Below are 22,006 nucleotides of genomic sequence, written 5' to 3' on the forward strand. Positions count from 1 at the left end.
GAATTGAAATGCTTATTCAGTTTTAAGAAACAATGAATACACAGCCTGAGGAGAAACACAATGACCCATATGAACAGAGGTAAAGTAAAATAGAACTAGGCAAACGATAAAAAAAATTAATAATGCAATGCAAATGATCTTTTTTAAAACCCAAATTTAATGTTAAGAAATTTTAATGACCAAACTTGTTTCTAAAGAGGAGATATGAAAATGGAATTCCTCTCCTTTTATTTGCAGAGAATACAGATGTGGAAAACTGAAATACAATGTCTGACATTTTTGACATTTTTGCTGATTTTTTCCTTTTTCATTCATTGTTATAAGGAATAGCTTTCAAAGAGATCAAGGAAGAAGAAGGGAAGAAGGCTATATTAGAAACTTTAAGTGGTGAAATGTAGTAGAATACACATAATCCTGGTACTGGGGAGACTGAGACTGGTGGAATACTGGAATTTTGAAGCTACAATGAGCAAAGTCAAGCAGATGCCTGCATTGTTTGGCACCAATGCCAAGACAAGCAGCCACTAGGTTTCCTACAAAGGGAAAATCAGTCAAACCATTCCAGGTCAGAAGTGATGCAGATCCAAGTGTTTGTGCCAATCTGCAATGGAGCAAGGTTCAAGAGTATCTACTGCAATTCCAGCCTTGTTCAAGTTAGGGAGTTTGAGAAAGAAAAGGAAGACACAGTCAATAAACGCCTATCAAATACCTACTAGGTTTCAGTTCCTGAGTTAATCACTGGATATACAAAAAAAGGCAAAAGACAGCTCCTGCACTGAATGAATTCATAGACTAATGGAGGAGACAACATGTAAACAATTATGTACAATAAGCTGGAATCAATCAACAGAGGCAAAGTGCTAGAAATAAGAAGGTGGGATTTTAGCAGTACTTGAAAGAAGCCAGGAGGCAGTGATATCACTGGATCACAAAGTATATGAGAGAAATTAAGATGTAAAAAGATTTGATGTGGGGAGAGGTTATAAATGGCTTTGAAGAGAAAACAAAATTATCTCAAAGGTGATAAGGAATGCTGGAATTTACTGAGAAGGTGAGCTAAACCTAAGCTTGTAGGAAGAAGAAATCAGACAACAAAATTGATCTGGGAGCTGAGAGATAGTAAGGAGTCAAGGATCACATCTAGATTCTAGAGAATGCTGGTGTGCCCCTTAAAAGGAAGTTCAGAAGGAGAGCAAAAATGAATTTTGGACATTTTGAGTGAAAACTATCTTTTTCTACCTAGAATAGGCAGTTGAAGATGTAAAACAAGATCAAGAAGAGATGTTAGAAGTGGAAAAGTGATCTGAGAATATCAGCATAGATGATAATTTAATATAAAAATTGATCATCTCATCAGCTCCATGACAGGTAATGAGATGATCAAGTGAAATAGTATAGAGTGAAGAAGAGAAGATCAAGGACAGAGACCTATGAGATACCTACCCTAAGTGGAATAGCCTGGATCCAGCAAAGGAAACTTCAAAGGAGCAAACCAGTAGAAGAATAGTAGTGTCATAAAAACCTAAAGAAAAGAGAGTATCAAGGCAATCGACAGTGTCAAAGGCTACAGAAAAGTCAAGAAAGAAGAGGACTGAGAAAAGACCTTTAGATTTAGAAATTTAGAGATAATCGGTACCTTTGGTAAGAACAATTTTAGTTGAATGATAAATTCTGCAGTCAAATTGTAGAGACAATAGAATGAGAAGAAAGAAAATAGAGGTAACTATAGAGGAGGTTCATATCAAGAAGTTTAATGATATTAGGAAGAAGGCTATAAGATAATAGCAAGATAGCAAGAGGGATAGATGTGTCTAGTAGGGGCTTTTTGAGATGGGGAAGATGGGCACATTTGTAGGCAGAAAAGAAACTGCCAGTATATAGGGAAAGATTGAAAATAAGAGTGGGGGGTGATAGAGAAGGCAATCTGTTGGAGAAGATATGATGGCATGAGAGAGCTTGTGAATGTAGAAGGAGATGAACCTTGGCAAGGAGAAGGACCGGCTAATTAGGAAAAACAAGGATCAAGGAAAATAATAAAAAATACAGAAGACATTTAAGGGACAAGAGATGGAGGTGAGAAAAGGGAGGTGTCGTGAAATAACTTCAATTTTTTTCCAGTAAAATATGAGCCAAGGTTTTTAGTTGAAAGGATAGGAGGTATAAAGTCTTGGGAGGTTTAGAAAAACATCCACAGTGAGTACTAAACTAATTATTTACTAAGACAGGGAAATGTAAAAGGAATGTCCTGTCATAGAAAGGGTACAGTTGAGGTTATATAACATAAATTTGCAGTGGACTCTTAAGAGCAGTTTCATGATTCTCTCTGGTTTTGTTCAGTAGCACATATGTAGTAATGAAAGCAGCAGATAGAATTTCGTTGATCCAAGGCAGAAGCATGGCATGGCATGGCATGACCGACGTACAATGAAAGAGAAAGGGAATGAAAAGAAGTACTGGTTATAAAACAGAACTGATTGAACAAAGGGATAAAGAAGGAAAAAGCAAGAGAATATAGCCAGTGAAGAGATGATAGAATAAAAGAACTGGGGATTAAGGGATTGGAGGATTTAGAACTAAAACAGGATTTGGTGTTCTGAGGGACCAGACTGTCATCAAATGAGTCAGGAGAGAAACAGAAAGACAGACAAAGAGACATAGAGGAGAAGGGGAGAAAGAGAAAGGGAGGTAGAAATGAAGGAGACAGAAGGGGGGGGAGAAGGAAAGGAGGGAGGGAGGAGAAGGAAAGGGAGGAGGGAGAAAAAGGAAGGAGAGAAGAAAATATGTATAACAAAAACAAAAATATATCAAAAATTCAAAATAAAATATATAGATTATTAGATATAGTATCTTAATTATAAATCAACAAGAATTTGTTAAGTTCCTATTATATGCCAGGTAGCTTGCTAGATAAAAATGAAACAGTCACAACTCTCAAAAAGTTTACATTCTATTTTATATACTAATATACTTCACATAGTTTGAAAACTTGTACAATCAACTAAATTTACTCTTCATGTGATTTGGAATATATAATATATATAAATATATATATATAATAATGTATATACATATACATATATATAAATATTTTTTCTTTATCAGTTACAGTTTCCACTCAACTTTCAATTGGTAATTGCTTAAGAAATATCTCTGGCTTATGTATAATTGCATCATAAAAGTTTTAATAAATTAGTCTGATATTATTACATGGTCTCTAGAATCTAGTCAAAAAAAATTAACCACATATATTATATGCATGAATATGTCATACTTCTTCTGCAGCTATTTTACAGAGATATCTGACAGATTACCAAAATGATTGAATATAATATGACTGAATACCCTGAATTATATATACAAAAGGAATGATTAAGGGAAAGGAAATTCCCTTCCTCTACATAATTTTTCAATATCTATTACCTAGACCAAAGAAATATGGAAAGAAAAATCTTAGTATTTTTAGTTTTATAGTGGTGGGGGTATACATATATACATATACTTATACATACACATATGTGTGAATATATGTATAATTAGGAAGGGATGTTTTGTTTATTTAGACATACATATAAGCATGTTTTATTTATATAACACATATATTTATGTATGTGTAGTTATTACAAAATGCCAAAGTCTACTGATTTGCACAGCTAAAGATGACAATCACATAAGATATTCTTTCTACATTAAGATTATGAATATTTAGTCTTTCTTTAATGATTATAGCTACCCAGCTAAGGTCAAATTTTTTTTAAACCTGCTTCTTTGTTCTAACATTGCAAAGCAAAAATTCTCCTCAAAATGAACTAAGCAACATCTTTTTTTGCTTGTCATTATGGGATTCCATCTACCTGCTGCTTCACAACCTAACCAAGGATTTCTAGAGTGTGACAACTATGAATTTTGAAAGAACTTCTCTTCCATAGTATATCAGTAGTAATCAGAATAAGGATGATAGGGAGAGACAAGAGACAGAAAACAGAAATGGAACAGAATATAATACTGCAAATTCAGAATATTTAAGGGGGAAAATTCTACAAGGTCACTAAATTGTACCTTTTTGAAAAATAAAAGCCTGAAGGGACAAAATTTAACAGTTAAAATTTTGCTAAAGAACTGTGGTATGTGTATGTCATGGAACACTATTGTTCTATTAGAAAGCAGGAGGGATGGGAATTCAGGGAAGCCTGGAGGGATTTGCATGAAGTGATGCTGAGCAAGATGAGCAGAACCAGAAAAACACTGTGCACCCTAACAGCAACATGGGGGGTGAGGATCAACCTTGACGGACTTGCTCATTCCATCAGTGCAACAATCAGGGACAATTTGGGGCTCTCTGCAATGGAGAATACCCTCTGTATCCAGAGAAACAACTGTGGAGTTTGAACAAAGACCAAGGACTATTACCTTTAATTTAGAAAAGAAAAAAACCTGATATCTTATTTTCCGATCATACTATCTCTTTTACTTTATGTTTCTTCCTTAAGTATATGATTTCTCTCTCATCACATTCAATCTGGATCAATGTTTACCATGGAAACAATGTAAAGACTGGCAAATTGACTTCTGTAGGGGGTGGGGGGAGGGAAGTAAGATTAGGAGAAAAGTTGTAAAACTCAAAATAAATAAAATCTTTAAGAGAAAAAAATTTTGCTATAGAATTTGATTTCATAATACTTTTTTCTAGAAATCTTTCCAGTTTGCCTTATATGTTCACTACATTTTCTTAAAAAGGTTCAACCTAAGAACACAATAATCTCAGTATTTTAAATATAAGACAAATTCTCAGATTTTCACATAAAACACTCTATGAATTTAACATTCTTAATTTCTGCATACGAAATGATGACAAGATCAATCAAAATCAAGGAGGAATAAAGTCAAACTGACTGGCAATCACTGTGTAAAACTTCAAGTGGTCTAGTATGTGATTTCACCTATAGGAAAATTATCCTTCCTTATTTCTTTAACTAATCAGTTTTAGTAAACTGGTAATTATATATAAACTGTATGCCTCTTTAGAAAAGTTCCTATTTTTAGTCATTTAAGAATAAATTTTTAAAATAGTAATTTCCCATCACTTACATATTGATATGCATTGTGATTCATTTATTTAGTGCTTACTATATGTCAAACACTATCAAAAAGAGGAAAAAAAAATTATGCATGCTTGCCAACCAAGATGCTCACATTTTATTGTCAATGTGTAAGTAATTATGGTACATACTCAAGATAGAAGTATGAATGAAAGGCAACTTAATTGGGAGGGAATTGAAAAGAAGGAGGAAGAAAATAAGACTTTTTTTTTTAAGCTTTCTAGAGAAGGGAATATTTGAGCAGAGATTTGAAGGTAACCAGGAAAGGTAGGAGCCAAAAGTTAAAAAAAATATTTATACATAGGGGACAACCAATGCAAAAACAGAGTTGGAAGATGGAACATGAGGTACAAAGAACAAGTTATTCAGTATAATTAGCTCATAAAGGGGAGTTAAATGTAAGAAAACTGATGAGAGGAAAGAAATTTAAGGCATTATGAAGGACTCTAAATGCAAATTGGGAGATTTTATATTTGATCTTGAAATAAATAGGGAATAGTAAGAGTTTAATAAGTAGAAGGGTGACACAGTGGCATCTGTATTTTGGAAAGATCATTTTGAGAGGCAGTTTGACTGTAGTGTAGAAAAACTTGAGGCAGAAAAGTCAATTAGAAGGCCATTGCAACAATCCAGTCAAGTGGCAATGTGAGAAGTATATTGAGAAGAAAGAAAAGGATGTAAACAAGTGTTACAAAGATTAAAAATGACTGTCTCACAACAGATAGCATATGCGAAGATTGGAGGATGATACCACTGCTGTGAACTTGAGTAAGAGGAAGAATAATGGTCTCTTTAACAATAAAAAGAAAGCTAAGAGAATGATCAGGATTCAGTGGGGGAAAAAATAGGTTCTGCTTTGAACTTTTTAAGTTTGAAATGCCTATGAGACAATCAAGCAACCACTAGGGCTAGATCTCTAGATCTCAAAAGCATCTGTTTTGATATGATAAAGAAAGAGGCTTGATGAGAAAAGAGGAAAAATTAACCTAAAAGTAGTCATTTTAAAAGAGGAAAAAACTATATACAGAAGCGATGAATTACAGCACAAATTACAGCATATACTCTATGCCAGGCAATGGGCTAAGTACTTTTCACTATATGTCAGATCCTCACAACAAACTTATGGGACAGGTACTACTATTATCTTCATTTTACAGGTGAGGAAACTGAGGCAAACAGATTAACAAATTAACCCAGACTCACACAGCTAATATTTGAGGCCAGATGTGAACTGAGGTCTTCTGATTCCAAGACCAGCATTCTGTCCACTGTGCTGAAAAAAACTCACAGTGTGAAAAAAATAAAAACAAACAAAAAACCAAAATAAATCAATCAAAAAGGAATTTATTTTAATTGAAATGGAAATAGTAGACCCAGAGGTCAACACTATGCCTCTTTAAGTGACTTTTTCTTACTGTTCTCTAAGATTTATGTGGGTTTAGTTAAATGTAGATGACTGAAGAAAAGTTCACACCTGGGCAAAAAATGCTTAAAGTAATTGTTTTTAAAGTTAAATAAAATTAATACTATTGTTCTTGGAAATTTGACACTTAAGGGAATGGACTACAACATTTTATTATCCAAGAAAAGTGATGAAAGTTAGCAAAATTAGCAAGTCATAAAAGAACATTATTAAAATGTTTTAATTTAATTTTATTTATTTTTGTTAAATATTAAGCTGTGAACTTTCATTCTCATTTCCTCCCTCCCACCCTCCCCATCCCACATAAGAGGCCACCATTTGACAGAGATAGCTAGATGGTGAGATATAGACACATATACATATATACATGCATACAGAGAGAGGGAGACAGATAAACACATACGTATACATACATAAATACATATAAATACATAAAACCATACTATGGAAACTTCTGTTTATCAGTTCTTTCTTTGTAGGATAGAGGTAGTAGGAATCTTCCTTCATAAGCCCTTTGTAAATGATGTGACCATTTAATGATAGTCACGATAACTTAGTCATTCACTTCAAATAACATAGCTATTATTGTATATGATATTCTTTCTGCTCATTTCACTCATTATTCCTTGCAAGCCTTTCTAGATTTTTTCTGAAATCAGCTGGCTCACCATTTCTTACAGAACAGTACTATTCCATCACAATCATATACCATAACTTGTCTAGCCATTCCCCAGTAAATAGGTGTCCCCTCAATTTTCAATTCTTTGACACCATAAAGAGAGCAGTTATAAATATTTTAGAACATATTGGTTCTTTTCCTTTTTCCCGGATTACCTTAGGAAATAAACCTAATAATGGTATTGCTGAGTCATTGAGTAAACAGTTTTATAATTCTTTGGGCAGAATTCCAGATTGTTCTCCAAAATGGTGTGATTCATTAATTGTTCCACCAATAGTTTATCAGTGTCCCAACTTTTTCCATGCTCTACGATATTTATCATTTTCCCCTTCTATCATTTTAGCACATTTGTGTGAAATATTTGAAATTTGCATTTCAATATTGATGTAGAAAATTTTTTCACATAATTACAAAAAAAGATTTGAGTTCTTCACTGATGGTTTCTTCAAGTATTTTTTTTTCTGAAAATGGGGTTCAGTATTTTCTTTCTCTTGTTAATCTAGGTAGCTTATATTTTTTTTAAATATGCATCCATTTCATTTAAGATGTCAGAGTTGTTGGCATATAGTTAGGCAAAATAGCTCTGAATTATTACTTTAACTTCCTCCTTATTGGTGGTGAATATGCCCTTTTCTTTTTTGATACTGGTAATTTGATGTTCTTTCCTTTTTTAATCAGATTCACTTAGGTTTATATATTTTATTGGTTTTTTCATAAAAATAACTTAATTTTATTAAAGTGGGTTTCTTACTTTCAATTTTATTAATTTCTCCTTTGAGTTTCAGGATGTCTAATTTGCTACTTAACTGGGGATTTTTAATTTGTTCTTTTTCTAGCTCTTTTAGTTACATGCCCAATGTATTGATTTCTTCTTTCTCTATTTTATTCAAATAAGCATCAGAGATATAAATTTACCCTAAAGCTACATCCCACAAGTTTTGGTATGATGTTTCATTGTTATCACTGTCTTTGATGAAACTGTTTATTATTTGTATGATTTGTTCTTTGATCCACTCATTCTTCAAAATTAGGTTATTTAGTTTTCAATTCATTGAGTTCATCTTTCCATGACTCTTCATTACATATAATTTTTATTGCATCATGGTCTGAAAAGGATGAATTAAATATTTCTGCATTTGAATGTGAGGTTTCTGAGGCCTTGGATATGGTCATTTTTTTGTGTAGGTGTCATGTACTGCAGAGAAAATGGTATATTCCTTTCTATCTTCATTCAGTTTTTCTCTAGAGGTCTAACCTAATCTAAATTTTCTAAATAACAATTCACCTTAACTTCATTGCTTATGGTACCTTTTAAGATGTAGTTTCCTTCCTTACCCCTCTTAATGAGATTTGTTTTTGCTTTTGCTTTGTCTAAGATCAGGTTGTTACCCTTGCCTGAATTTTTTTACTTCTGCTGAAGCATAATATATTCTGCTCCAGTCATTTATCTTTACCCCAGTGTATAACTCTGTTTCACATGCATTTCCTGTAAACAGCATATTGCAGGATTCTGGTTTTTAATCCACTCTTGCTATCTGCTTCCATTTTATGGGGAAAGTTCATCCTATTCTCATTTACAGTTCTGATTACCAACTCTGTATTTCCCCTCCATGCTATCTTCCCCCATGTATATTTTTCTCTTTACTTTTCCCTTATCCTTCCTCACCAATATTTAGTTTCTAACTGCTACCTCTCAATCAACCCATCAATGAATGTTAAGGAATATTATTGTTCTGTTAAAAAATCATGAAAAGCATGGAAAGATTTGAATGAAGTGATGCTGGGTTAAGTGAGCAGAAGCAAAAGAACACTGTGAATATTAACTACAACATTGTGAGATGATCAACTATGATGGATGCTGCTCATCTCAATAGTTCAGTGATCAAGGACAATCCTGAGAGAAATGGTAAAGAAAATATCATCCTCATTCAGTGAGTAAACTATGGATTCTGAATGCAGAGTAAAGTATGCTGTATTTTTCCATTCTTTCTCATGATTTTGCCCCCTTAATTCTAATTCTTCTATCACAACATGACTAATATAGAATTATGTTAAACACAATTTTACCAAGTTCTTTGCCACCATGTGGGGGGGGGGTGATAGAAAAGTGTGAAACTTATAAACTTGCAAATGAACAAATTTGAAAACTATCTTTGCATGTAAAAAAATGAAATAAAATTTAAAAAGAAAAAATGATAAAAACAGCCTGATCTATATCCCTTGATGATTTATCAATTAATGAATAATTCATATTTTTATAAATTTGATAAAGTTCACCATATATTTACAATAACGAAAAATCTGAGAAAATGTCTACAAAATTTTTCCCCATTTTCTGCTTTCTTCTCATCTTGGTTATATTCGTTTTATTTGTACAAAATCTTTTCAGTTTAGTGTAATCAAAATTATCCATTTTAGATCTCACAATATTCTTTCTTGTTTATTTATAAATTCTTCTCCTATACATGAGTCTGATAGGGAATATGTACTATGTTGTTCTACATTACTTATGTATCTCCCATTATATCTAGATCATGTATCTATATAGTTTATACTCAATTTCAGCCAGACTAGTTTTTTAGTTTTCCCAAATATTTTTATCAAATATAGAATTCTTATCTCAAGTTTCAATCTTTACGTGTCAAACAAAAGTTACTATAATCATTAACTATTTGTATGTCAACTCTGTTCCACTGATCTTTCTATTTTTTTAGTTAATACTGGACAGTCTTTTCTAAAATTCTATTTAGTTAAGGCAATTGGATTAAGTGACATGCCCAAGTCACACAGCTAGGCAATTATTAAGTATCTGAGGCAGGATTTGAACTCAGGTCCTCCTGACTCCAGGACTGGTATTCTATCCACTGAAGCACTTAGCTGCCCCAATACTACATACTTTTTTATTTTTGTAAGGCAAATGGGGTTAAGTGGCTTGCCCAAGGCCACACAGCTAGGTAATTATTAAGTGTCTGAGACCGATTTGAACCCAGGTACTCCTGACTCCAGAGCCGGTGCTTTATCCACTACGCCACCTAGCCATCCCTACTATATACTTTTGATAATTAAAAACTGATAATACAATTTAAGGCCTGGTGCTCCTCTTACTTTTTTTTTCATTAATTCCTTTCACATTCTTTACCTCTTGTTCTTCCAAATAAATTCTGTTTTTATTTTCTCTACCTCAATAAAATAACTTTTGGTAGTTTAGTTGGGATGTCATTGAAGATTAGTTTAGGCAAAACTGTCATTCTCATTACACTGACTCAGTACAACTGTGAACAATTAATATTTCTCCAGCTACTGAAATCTGACTTAGTTTAAAAAAATATTTTTAAAATTATCTTTGTGCAGTTCCTGGGTTTGTCTAGGTACACACTATGAGGTTTTTTATGCTGTCTAAAGTCAATTTAAATGGAGTAGCTCTTATTTTTTCTTGCAGTTTGTAATAAATAGAAATTTTGATGACTTACTGTAGATTGATTTTATAACTTATGAATTTGCTAAAATTATTGTTCTAACCAACTTTTTACATGAATCTCTACAGTTTTTCAATAATATCACATCATCTGCAAAAATATAGTTATGGTACTTCACTGACCATTCTGATTCCTTCGATTACTTTTCCTTCTCTTCTTACTGTTACCAGCATTTCTAAAACAATATTGAATAATATTGGTGATATGGGCATCCATTTTTCATTCTTGATCTTACTGGGGAAGCTTCTAGCTTATCCCAATTTCAAATAACATATGATGATAAGTAGATGTTTCTTATCATTTTAAGGAAAAATTCACTTATACCTAGGTTTTAAAATGTTTTAAGAAGAACAAGTCTTTTCTCCAAAGCTTTTTCTGAATCTTTTGATGTAATCATGTGATTTTTGTTACTTTAGTTACTTGTATAAATTATTTTAATAATTTTCTTTATGTTAAACTATCCCTAAATTCCTCATATAAATATTCCTCATATAATTCCTCACTTGCTCATAATGTATAATTTTTTATGATATGTTGTTGTAGTTTTTTTTTACTATTTTTTGAAGTAATCATAATTTAATGACTTGTCCAGGGTCACATAGTTATTGAGTGTCTGGGTTTGGATTTGAATTGAAGTTCTCCTGACTACAGGACTGTGGTTCTATCCTTGGGCCAGATTCTAGGTTTAGTGATCTTACTTAGTTGAGCAAAAACTTAGTTTAAGCAGCTTAGTTCCCAGATTTCCTACCATTTCCTGCTTCATTTAATCCTAGATTTCTAATTAAACAAACTGCCTCAAGACAGTTATTTCAGCCCCTGTGCCTTAGTCTTCAAAAGCCTTTTTGATCAGTTTCCTTGATTTTGCAACAGAAAATAGCAATGCTAGGAAAACTTTTTAATTTTTGTTGTTTAAAGTCCTTTGGGTTTGTTAGCCTTTTTCTTCAGATAGGAAACTGAGGGCCCAGGATCAGCAGATGACATTATTCTAATAAGGAGATTTCCTTATCTCAGCCCTGACACTGAGTTTTAAGCCAAAGTGGGACAAGTGAATAGTTTATTATAGTGAATATAAACTAATAGCTTATATATAGTAGGTGAATTAAAATTTCAAAATCTCAAAAAAAAAAATTAACTTTGTCTAATATCATGATTAGTACCCCAGCTTTTCCTTTGTATCAGCTAGAGAATAACAAATTCTACTCAACCCTTATTTCTACTCTCCATGTATCTCTCATTTTTAAATAAGTTTCTTGTAAACAAATATTGTTGGATTCTAAATCCATTTTGCTATCAATTTCTATTTTATAGGTGAGTTCATCCCATTCACCTTCAAAGTTATATTTCCTAGTTGTCCATTTCTCCTATTCTATTTTTTTTGCTCACTTCTTTAGCCTTCTCAACTTTTTTTGTCCTATACTTCTTTAGACATCTAATTTTCTTCAACTGTAACTTTTCTAATCCAAACATCTTCTAAGAATCTCTCCCTTACCCTCTCCCCTTATTTTCTTTTGCTTACTATTCCCTCATATTCATATTTGTTTGGAAGATATTAAGACTTCTACACCCTTCTACATGCATATGTTATGTGTTCTTTAAACCACTTCTGATGAGAATAAGATTTCTACCACTGTGAGCCCTCAATTTCCTCTTCCCTCTACATTGTAAAAGTTTTCCTATTAACACCTAATTTGTATGAGATATAGGCTCCATTTTACTTTTTTATTCTATTCTATTTTTTAAGAATACTTCATCATATTCAGTTTAACCCCAAATTTTCTATATACATATATTAAATCAAACTACCATAGTAATAAAAATATAGTTAAGAGTTATAGATGACATTTTCCCAAATAAGAACTAAATAGCTTGATCTTATTATTCTTTTATATCTTTTCTGGATCTGTTATCAAGGGCAGTTGCTTTTCCAGTGAGATAATTCACATTTTCTGCTAATTTTGGGCTTTTTTGGAAGAGTTTTATTTCTTCTTGATTTCTTGCAAAGTCATCAGCTTCCTTTAATTCCATTTTGCATGTGAAGGGGTTATTTTCTTCAGAGACCTTTTTTATCTCCTTTTCCAGCTGGCCAATTCTGCTTTTAACACATTCTTCTCCTCATTTGTTTTTTGCTTTGCTTGTTCCATTAGGCCTAAACTGGTTTGTTTTTGTTTTTGATTTTTTTTAGGTTTTTTGCAAGGCAATGGGGAAATTAGCTAGGCAATTATTAAGTGTTTGAGGCCAGATTTGAACTCAGGTACTTCTGACTCCAAGGTTGGTGCTCTATCCACTGCACCACCTAGCTGCCCGCTAAACTGGTTTTTAACATTATTTTCTTCAGTATTTTTCATATTTCTTTCACCAAGCTGTTGATTTGGTTTTCATGATTTTTCTACATCATTCTCATTTCTCCTCCCAATTTTTCCTCCACCTCCCTTAATTGCTTTTCAAAGACTTTTTTGAGCTCATCCATAGTCTGAGCCCATTTTCTGTTTTTCTTGAAGTCTTGGATACGGAAGCTTCAATTTTTTTTGTCATCTGATTATGTGTTTAGATCTTCCATGGGATTAAAGTAATTCTCTACAGTCAGATTCTTCTTTTTCTGTTTATTCATTTCCTCAGCTCAAGACCAATCCACAGCACTTCAAACGCTTTGGGGTTTTCTTAGGGGGGTGGGGCACCCCACTGGGACCTTTAATCCTCCAACAGTCTTATGCTCTCTTGCCTGTGCAATGTAGATGTCCTCCATACTTCCCTCTGCCCTGGAGCTATAAGGAGGGTTCCTGCTTGGCCATCTTAGTATGGAAGCCCAAATTGCAACCTGGATCTGAATGTAGGCAAGCAATTTCTGCAGTCTTCCCTGACTCCCTTACCGTCTCTGGGGGTACAGACTGCTTTCTCCAGATTCTCACTGCAGGTTCTGCAGCCAGTGATCCTACTCCACACTCATTCTGGTGTAGCAGAATGCTCTCTCCATCCCTTCAAGTGCTTCCAGGGCTTTTTCCAATTCCAGGTTCTGGTGAAACACACCTTTCCCACAGAACATCTAAGTTAACTTGGACTGGGAAAATGTATCACTCATTCTTTCTGTGGGTTCTACCCCTCTAAATTTTGGCTAGAGTCATAATTTGTTGGCCTTTGGAATTTCAAGGGGAAGGAGTTCCCAGGAAATGTTGCCTTCATGCCACCATCTTGGCTCGGCCCCCACATGACCTATTTTACAGGGGGTGTTTTTTGTGAATTAACATCCTCAGTTAGTAGTGCTATGTCCTGATTAAAATTATTTTGTATTATTTTGCATGTACTTTGTATTTGGTTATCTGCCTCCTATCAAAAGAATCTAAGTTCTTTGTTATATTGTTTCCCCTCAATAAAATGTAAGCTCATTGTAGTGATTCAAAACCAAAAAATGTCACCATGGTCAAGAAGCCTGTTCTTTATAATTCTCTCAAGAAAAAGCTAATAAATTCATAAAGTCAATATTTGTGATTCAAAATAAAAATTCAAAACTTCTAGAAAAGAAAATTTTCAGGGCAGCTATGTGGAGCAGTGGATAGAGCACTGGCCCTGGAGTCAAGAGTACCTAAGTTCAAATCCGGCCTCAGACACTTAATCATTGGCTAGCTATGTGTCCTTGGGCAAGCCACTTAACCCCATTTACTTTGCAAAAAACCTAAAAAAAAAATTTAAAAATTTAAAAATTAAAAAAAGAAATTTTTCTCTTCCCTAATTTGTTTTTAAATTTATAACTGCAAACAATAGTTGTTACTTACTATATTATGCTTTGTTTCAGCTAAAATCAATGAGGTAGAGTTGGATATTCTACCTTAAAACAAAGAAACTGCACTTTAATCAGGCCAAACCACCACCCCAGAAGTTGTTTCCATATTTTACTACCTCCTTTATTGTTAAGTCAAATTCTTCTTAAGCTAAAGAATAACAAGGCATCAGTATTGTTTAATATACTAGGATATAATGACTACTAAAATACATCAAAAAATACTAAAAGGATGAAAGCATTTTTACTACTTTATACACTAAGCATTAAAGCCACTAAATTGAATCCTAAAAATAAATAATTCCATTGTAAAATGTGTCCTTTTGGAGATAAACTTGTACCTCCAAAACTAGCACAAAGAACAATATTCTTTTTCATTTCTTCATGACTACAGACTAAAAGTAACACATAAAAAAATACATTTCATCATTTACCAGTGAACAGTAATAATACATGTCAATCATATCATGAAGCATAAGACAGTATTTCCAAGTATTTTCCAAATAAGAAGCAGGTCTATTGAGCTGTAAAGAGACCTCTAACTAAAAGCCATCTAAGGTGATTCAAACAATATCCAAGGGAACTAGGTTCAGACTTTCCTCACAGGTCTGCAGAGTTCTAATATGCTTAGGGGAGAAGTCCTAATAAATCACTCCATCTTACCCTATAGCTCTGGGAGTAAAACACAATCTTCCCAAGAGATTCCTAAAATCACAATTACTAAAGATGAGGAAAAAGCCATAATCTAAGCACCTGAACTAAGAATGGATTAGAGACTGTAGTCTATGCAAAAGATAGAATTTAGTGGCATTAGCCTATGTTATGCCATACCTCTAATTTCTTCTTTCTGATTTGTTTTGGACCTTCAAGTTGTGGCATAGATTTCCTCATTTCTTGCTTCCCTAGTTATTATATTATCATTCATCTGGAAAAGCATTTGCCACCAAATGAAATAATGCAGATAGATAAAGGAAATTGACCAAATCTCATTTTTAAAATTCAGAGAGGGCTCATTCCAACTGCAGCAACGAATGTCCCTAATTTAGTCCTTCAGTTGAATAATAGAAAAAATGTTTCAAAATGTATACCTCTAATTTAGAAACATTAAATATTATTTACTCAAGATCTTTCAAGAACTTGAAAGTTAGACTTTCCTAAATTAAAAATCATTTTAAACCTCAAACATATCATCAAAACAGTAATTTTCAGGCTAATAAAGTTTTATATAAAAATCAAACAGACCAAAGGAAAGCGTTTTCTTAAGTCAAAAATAGTTATGTGAAGAATATCAATAAATATTCAACAGTGAATATTTTGTAAATTTTACAGATAATTATGTATCATTGTAAATTAGAAGAGTATAAAGTATTCCACTTATACAATTTATACTGGCTGGGTTTTTTGGAACTAAGTGATCCTACTGACTAAATAAGTCTTAAAAGTTTTTATGAAATTAAAAAAACAACCAACAAACATGAGAAGAAAACTGAAATATCACTTCACAAATACCTTTGACACTGCTGCTTAATTTTACCCTCTTGCGCTTGCCCACACCTTGGCCACCATCTTGGTCCTCCTAGGAAAAATATTTAATAGTAAGTTAATACTAGCATGTACACTTTAATTTATTTTACCATTCACAATTTTGCTGCTGGAACTGTTTAAATGAATTAATTTTTGATATAGTTTCTAACCCATTCTGTGCCTTTTCTTACTACTATTAAGGAAAGAGTAAAAGCAGAAAAAATAAAATGCTTTTACCTAGTAGATATAATAAATACACCAAGAATTCAGAAGAACAGCAGATATGAAAAATGCAAAAAAAAAAAAAACCCAAAAACTACAAAAGAGATAAAGAACAGAAGTAATGAGAACAGGTTACTTCTCAAAAAGCAAAGGTATTAATAGAAAGAAAAAGGTTTTGCAGCAAATAAAATCCTTATATAGATTCAATTATAAAGTGTTCTTTAAAAAAATTTAAAAAACAATTTAAATATGTGGGAAAATATTCAGTACTCATTGAGGCTAGTCAGGCCTAAATAATACAAACAACAATACTTCCAAACTTAATTAACAGATTTAATACTACACCACTTTTTTTTGAAAAGTTTTATTTTGAATTTTACAATTTTCCTCCTAATCTTGCTTCCCTCCCTCCACCCCCCCCCGAAGGCAGTTTGTTAGATTAATGCATACCATAGAAACAATTTAAAGACTGAGTTGAATGTGATGAGAGAGAAATCATATCCTTAAGGAAGAAACATAAAGTATGAGATACCGCAAAAGTATATAATAAGATAACTTTTTTTAATTAAAGATAATAGTCTTTGGTCTTTGTTCAAACTCCACAATTCTTTCTCTGGTTACAGATGGCATTCTCAGTTGCAAATTTCCTAAATTTGTGCATGATTGCTGTCCTGTTGGTATGAGCAAGTCCAAGTCCATTAAGGTTGATCATCACTCCCATGCTGCTGTCTAAATCCTGCATCCATTTTGATCTTATCTTGGTATAGGATGTGAAGTGTTGGTCTAATCCAAGTTTCTGCCATACTAACTTCCAATTTTCCCAACAGTTTTTATTGAAGAGAGAGTTCTTATCCCAGAAGCTGGACTCTTTGGGTATATCAAACAGCAGATTACAATAATCAATTCCTACTATTGCACCTAATCTATTCCACCTCTCCACCATTCCATTTCTTAGCCAATACCATACAGTTTTGATGACCAATGCTTTATAATACAATTTCAGATCTGGTAGGGCCAAACAAACTACCAAAGGGATCCTTTACAGAATTAATAGACTAATGCAAAATTCATTTGGAGGAAAAAAGATCTCAAATATCAAAGGAAATAACAGAACATAAGATCTAGAATATTAAAGGAAATAATGACAAAGGGTGAAAGGAAAAGTACTACTTCCAGACCTGAAAGAGCAGTCTATCAAAAACACGTGATGCTAATTAAAAATAAGTAATAAATCAATAGAACAGATTAGGCAAGCGGAAATCAGAAACAATGGAACTTGATAACATAGCATTCAAAAATTAAAAACATAAATTACTTAAGAAGGAACTCCTCACCTAATAGAACCTTTAGAGAAAATAGAAAGCAGTCTGGCAGAAATTAGGCTTATTTCTTTTTATCACAATAAATTCAAAATCAATGTATGACCTTAATAATAAAGATCATACATTAAAAAATTTAGGCAAGAAACAAATCATATTTTTCACAGCAATGGACAAGAAATAGATTCTTAACCATCAAAAGACAGAAAAAATAACAAAAGATAAAATAATTTTGATTATATAAAATTGAAAAGTTTTTAAATAAAATCATGCATATCAAAATTTTAAAAGGAGTCGAGGTGGCAAGGTGGCACAGTGGAGAGAGCACCAGCCCTGGAGTCAGGAGTACCTGAGCTCAAATCTAGCCTCAGACACTTTATGATTACCTAGCTGTGTGGCCTTGAGCAAGCCACTTAACCCCACTGCCTTGCAAAAAAAAAAAAAAAAAAACCTAAAAAGGAGTCAAATGGGAAAAAAGTCTTTCTACTATATGTCTAAGATAATGGTCTGGTATTCAAGATATATAGGATATAAATTTTAAAAAAGCTATTCCCCAATAAATAGTCAAAAGTTATGAACAAAGGATTATCAAAAGAAAAATTACAAACTACAATCACATGAAAGAATGTTCTGAATTACTAATAACAACAAATTGGCAAAAACTAAAGAAGATGAGACTTACAAATATTATATTGCTAGGCATATTATCCCAATGCCATTGATAAGAAGAGACATCTCAAAAATATAGGAAAATAATTTTAATGGCACTTTTGTAATGGCAAAACAAAGTAGATCATTTGAAAGAAAACTAAACAAATTGCGGGACATAAATGTAATGAATTAATATTATAAAATATTACAAAATTGATAAGCACAGAAAATGAAAAAACTTATGAACTGATATAGAATTTAAAAAGCTCCAAGAAAATCATATTCACAACTACAATAATGCAAATGGAAACACCACGGAACAATTAAAAATAAATAATGTAAAATTACAAAAAAAAAGAAGAAAAAGCTTGGAGGGATTTGCAATGAATTGATGCTGAGTGAGTTGAGCAGAACCAGAAAAACACTGTACACCCTAACAGCAAAATGGGGGTGAAGCTCAACCTTGATGGCCATGCTCATTTCATCAGTGCAATAATCAGGGACAGTTTGGGGCTATCTGCAATGGAGAATACCATCTGTATCCAGAGAAAGAACTGAGGGGTTTGAACAAAGTCCAAGGACTATTCCCTCTAATTTAGAAAAAAAAAACTGATATCTTATTGTCTGATCTGGTTATCTCTTATACTTGATGTTTCCTCCTTAAGGATATGATTTCCTCTCTCATCACACTCAATTTGGATCAATGTATACCATGGAAACAATGTAGACAAATTGCTTTCTGTGGGGGGAGGGAAGTAAGACTGGGGGGGAAATTGTAAAACTCAAAATAAACAAAATCTTTAAAAAAAAAAAAAAAGAAAGAAAAGAAAGGCCCTAAAGAAGACATCTCTCTACACATTACTATATGAAAGTGGGAGGGCTAAGATGTTAAACACTGCATATATGTTTTAGGCCCTTTCGATGAACTGATTAGGTTTGCTGGGGAAAGGAGGTTCTATTTTTTTTTTCCTCCCCCTTCCCCCCCTATTTTTCCTGTCCTTGAAAAAATTTTGTTATATATAATGGCACTCTGGGAGTTGGGAAGGAAACTAGTAGAAGAAATTTAGGTGGTATAAAAATAAAAGATAATAATAAAGTGTATTTTAAAGGAAAAAAGCCAAGAAAAAAGGGAGAAAAGAAAAAGGGTAGAGGAAAGGAAGTGAGGAAAGGAGAGGAAAAATAAACAAAAAGGAAAGAAAATGTAGAGAAATAAAAGGAGAAAGGGATAGAGGGAAGAGAAGGGGAAAGGACTTATCAAGCAAGTGGCTGACTGAATAATTGATATAATATTGTTTTAGAATCATAGGGGTCACCATCTTAGAGCAATTTCAAATGAATATCTTCCTGAATAAAGCATCTCCTACTTGGCTAGTAGCTCCAGTGTCAAGTGTCATAGCCAATTAAGAAGGGGGCATTTAAGGGCAGCTAGATTGCGCAGTGGATAGAGCACCGACCCTGGAGTCAGAAGTACCTGAGTTCAAATCTGACCTCAGATACTTTATGATTACCTAGCTGTGCTGCGTTGGGCAAGTCACTTAACCCCACTGCCTTGCAAAAAAAAAAAAAAAAAGGTGGGGACTGCCCCTTGACAGAGGTATAATCAATGAATATTTTTTTAAGGGACCACTATTGTGTCAGGCACTGTACTGAGTACAGGAGTACAAAAAAAAGAGACAAAAGCATTCCTGATCATAAGGAGTTTACAATCTGATAGGAGACATTTCCTGCAAACAAATATATACAAAGCAAGTTATATACAGGCTAAATAGCTGATAATTAACAGAAGGAAGGCCCTAGTATTAAGAGGGGTTTGGAAAGATTTTCTGTAACAGAATAGATTTTTAGCTGGAACTTAAAGGAAGCCAGCCAAGTCAGCAGGCAGAGGAAGTCAGAAAAGCAAAGAGCCATCCCCTCTCAAGTGTCTCCTCCATAAGAAGTCTTTTTGGAGAGTCTGAAAAATATTCCTTGGAGTTATTTCCTGCTTCGACTGTCTCAGAACTGCTAAACTTGCCTATTACAATAGGCATACTCAATCTTCAGTTTCAATGGAAAGCTTCCCTCCTAATTCTTAATACCCTGTAAAGAAGTAAAATAATATAAATAAATAATTAATAATTTCCTGTTCTCTCTGTCACCAGCCCCCTCAGAAGATTTAATTAACCTGGTGAGAAAGTGATAGAAGGGGGGGAATCAATTGATGAAGTCCTAATCAATCTAAATGACATTCTTAAATTCTGCTACACTTGACTAAACATGTAATTTTCATTCCTTTACAGCTACCGCTCCCAAGGAATAGGTTTCCAGCTATATGCCAGGGCTTAATCTCAATAGAGAAAAGCTGAGTCTGTAACAGGGCTATTATACCATACCACTAATCCAAAACTCTCCTTAATCTAAAACTAAGTATGTTTAGCACTAAAAACATATTTACCTTCAGACATAGTGTAATTTCTAGGAAAAAAATTTCTCAGTCCTCCATTTACTTAAAAAGAAACCTCTGTCTGCTATTTAAATTTTTTTTAATTAATTTATTTTCATCTATATGCACATACATTTTAAGTTGCAAAATTTCCTTCCAACTTCTTTTACCCACCCCCCCTCCCCTGAGTAGCAAACAAGTTAGCATTGTATATACATATTTTGGATAAACTGTTTCATATCAGTCATTTTCGATTTGAGGAATTAGGATTGAGGGAAAGAGATACAAAAGAAATAATTGGTTTTACTTTTCTTTTTTTTTTTTGTTTTTCTTCCTAATGATAGATAATACTGTCCATAGCCAGTCTAAAACTCAAGTTTTATTCATCATAAAATTAATACAACTCCTCATCACTGTAAAAACTTCCATCCATTAGCTCATCTGTGTTTGATGATGAATCCCTGTTATTATTCTGTGGTTTAATTTGAGATCATGTACTGCCATTTCTTCTCAGTTAACTTTTAAAATTATTTGCACTGAGATTCCTTAATTTTTATTTTTCCAAATGATTTTTAAATTATTTTTTCTATTTCTATAAAAGAACACTTGGGCAGTTTGGCATGACTCCAAGTCTGCACTTAATGGAGGAACACTGTCATTTGCATTATATTAGCATGCCCCTCCCAAATGAGCAATTAATAGTTCTCAAATTTATCTTCCTTTATTTCTGCAAGAAATGTTTTGTATTCATATTACTCTTGCATCTTCAAAGGTACACGGTCAAATATTTTAAACATTCTATTTTGAATAGAATTTCTCTTTTTGTTTTCTTGTTGAGTTGTAATATATAGAACACTTGACAAGTTGCTGCTATTCTAGATTAAAGTAACTGATTCAATTAATCTTTATTTGAATCTCTAGTATCAAAATAGACATATTGTTTTATTACTACTAGCTCCTGAAATTTTATGGGTTTTATTTTGTGGTATGTATGTTTAAGGTTTTAGGTAATTAAAAATTATTCTTATATATCTGCTGAATCATTTAAAAAAATTCTAATAACAGTCCCCTATATCTCCTCCTTTGATGGTTGGACTTAATGCATGACCTTGAAAAAATAAAACTAACATTTTTGAAAATGTATTAATATTTTTTAAAAAGTGAACTCTTCCAATAAAATGAGTTAATTGTCATTTTTTTTTTAAATTCTATGTCTCTCATTCATAAAGAACAAAGGAAGTTAACCATGGGCCCAGGCCACCAAATGAGAGATAAAGTAGCAGGCAAAAAAAGGCAGAGAACTCTCTGGAGAAAAGAAAGAAAAAAACATACTCTGTTTGAGGTATTCCTTTTTTTTAATCCCTTTCTCTACATCTCTTATTATTCATATGCCTGACTCCCATCCTTTCACATAATTGTGGCTCT

General features: G+C 32.9%; 1 protein-coding gene across 1 annotated transcript in view; it reads right to left on the reverse strand.

The window, feature by feature from the left end:
* Positions 1–22,006, reverse strand: part of LOC141506244 (E3 ubiquitin-protein ligase UBR3-like) — a 140,209-nt gene that overhangs the window by 58,897 nt on the left and 59,306 nt on the right. Inside the window, 1 exon segment of the mRNA XM_074212816.1 lies at positions 15,956–16,022. Within this exon segment, the coding sequence (XP_074068917.1) occupies positions 15,956–16,022 (67 nt within the window).

Source organism: Macrotis lagotis, chromosome 1 (assembly GCF_037893015.1).
Source record: "Macrotis lagotis isolate mMagLag1 chromosome 1, bilby.v1.9.chrom.fasta, whole genome shotgun sequence".
NCBI lineage: Eukaryota > Metazoa > Chordata > Mammalia > Peramelemorphia > Peramelidae > Macrotis > Macrotis lagotis.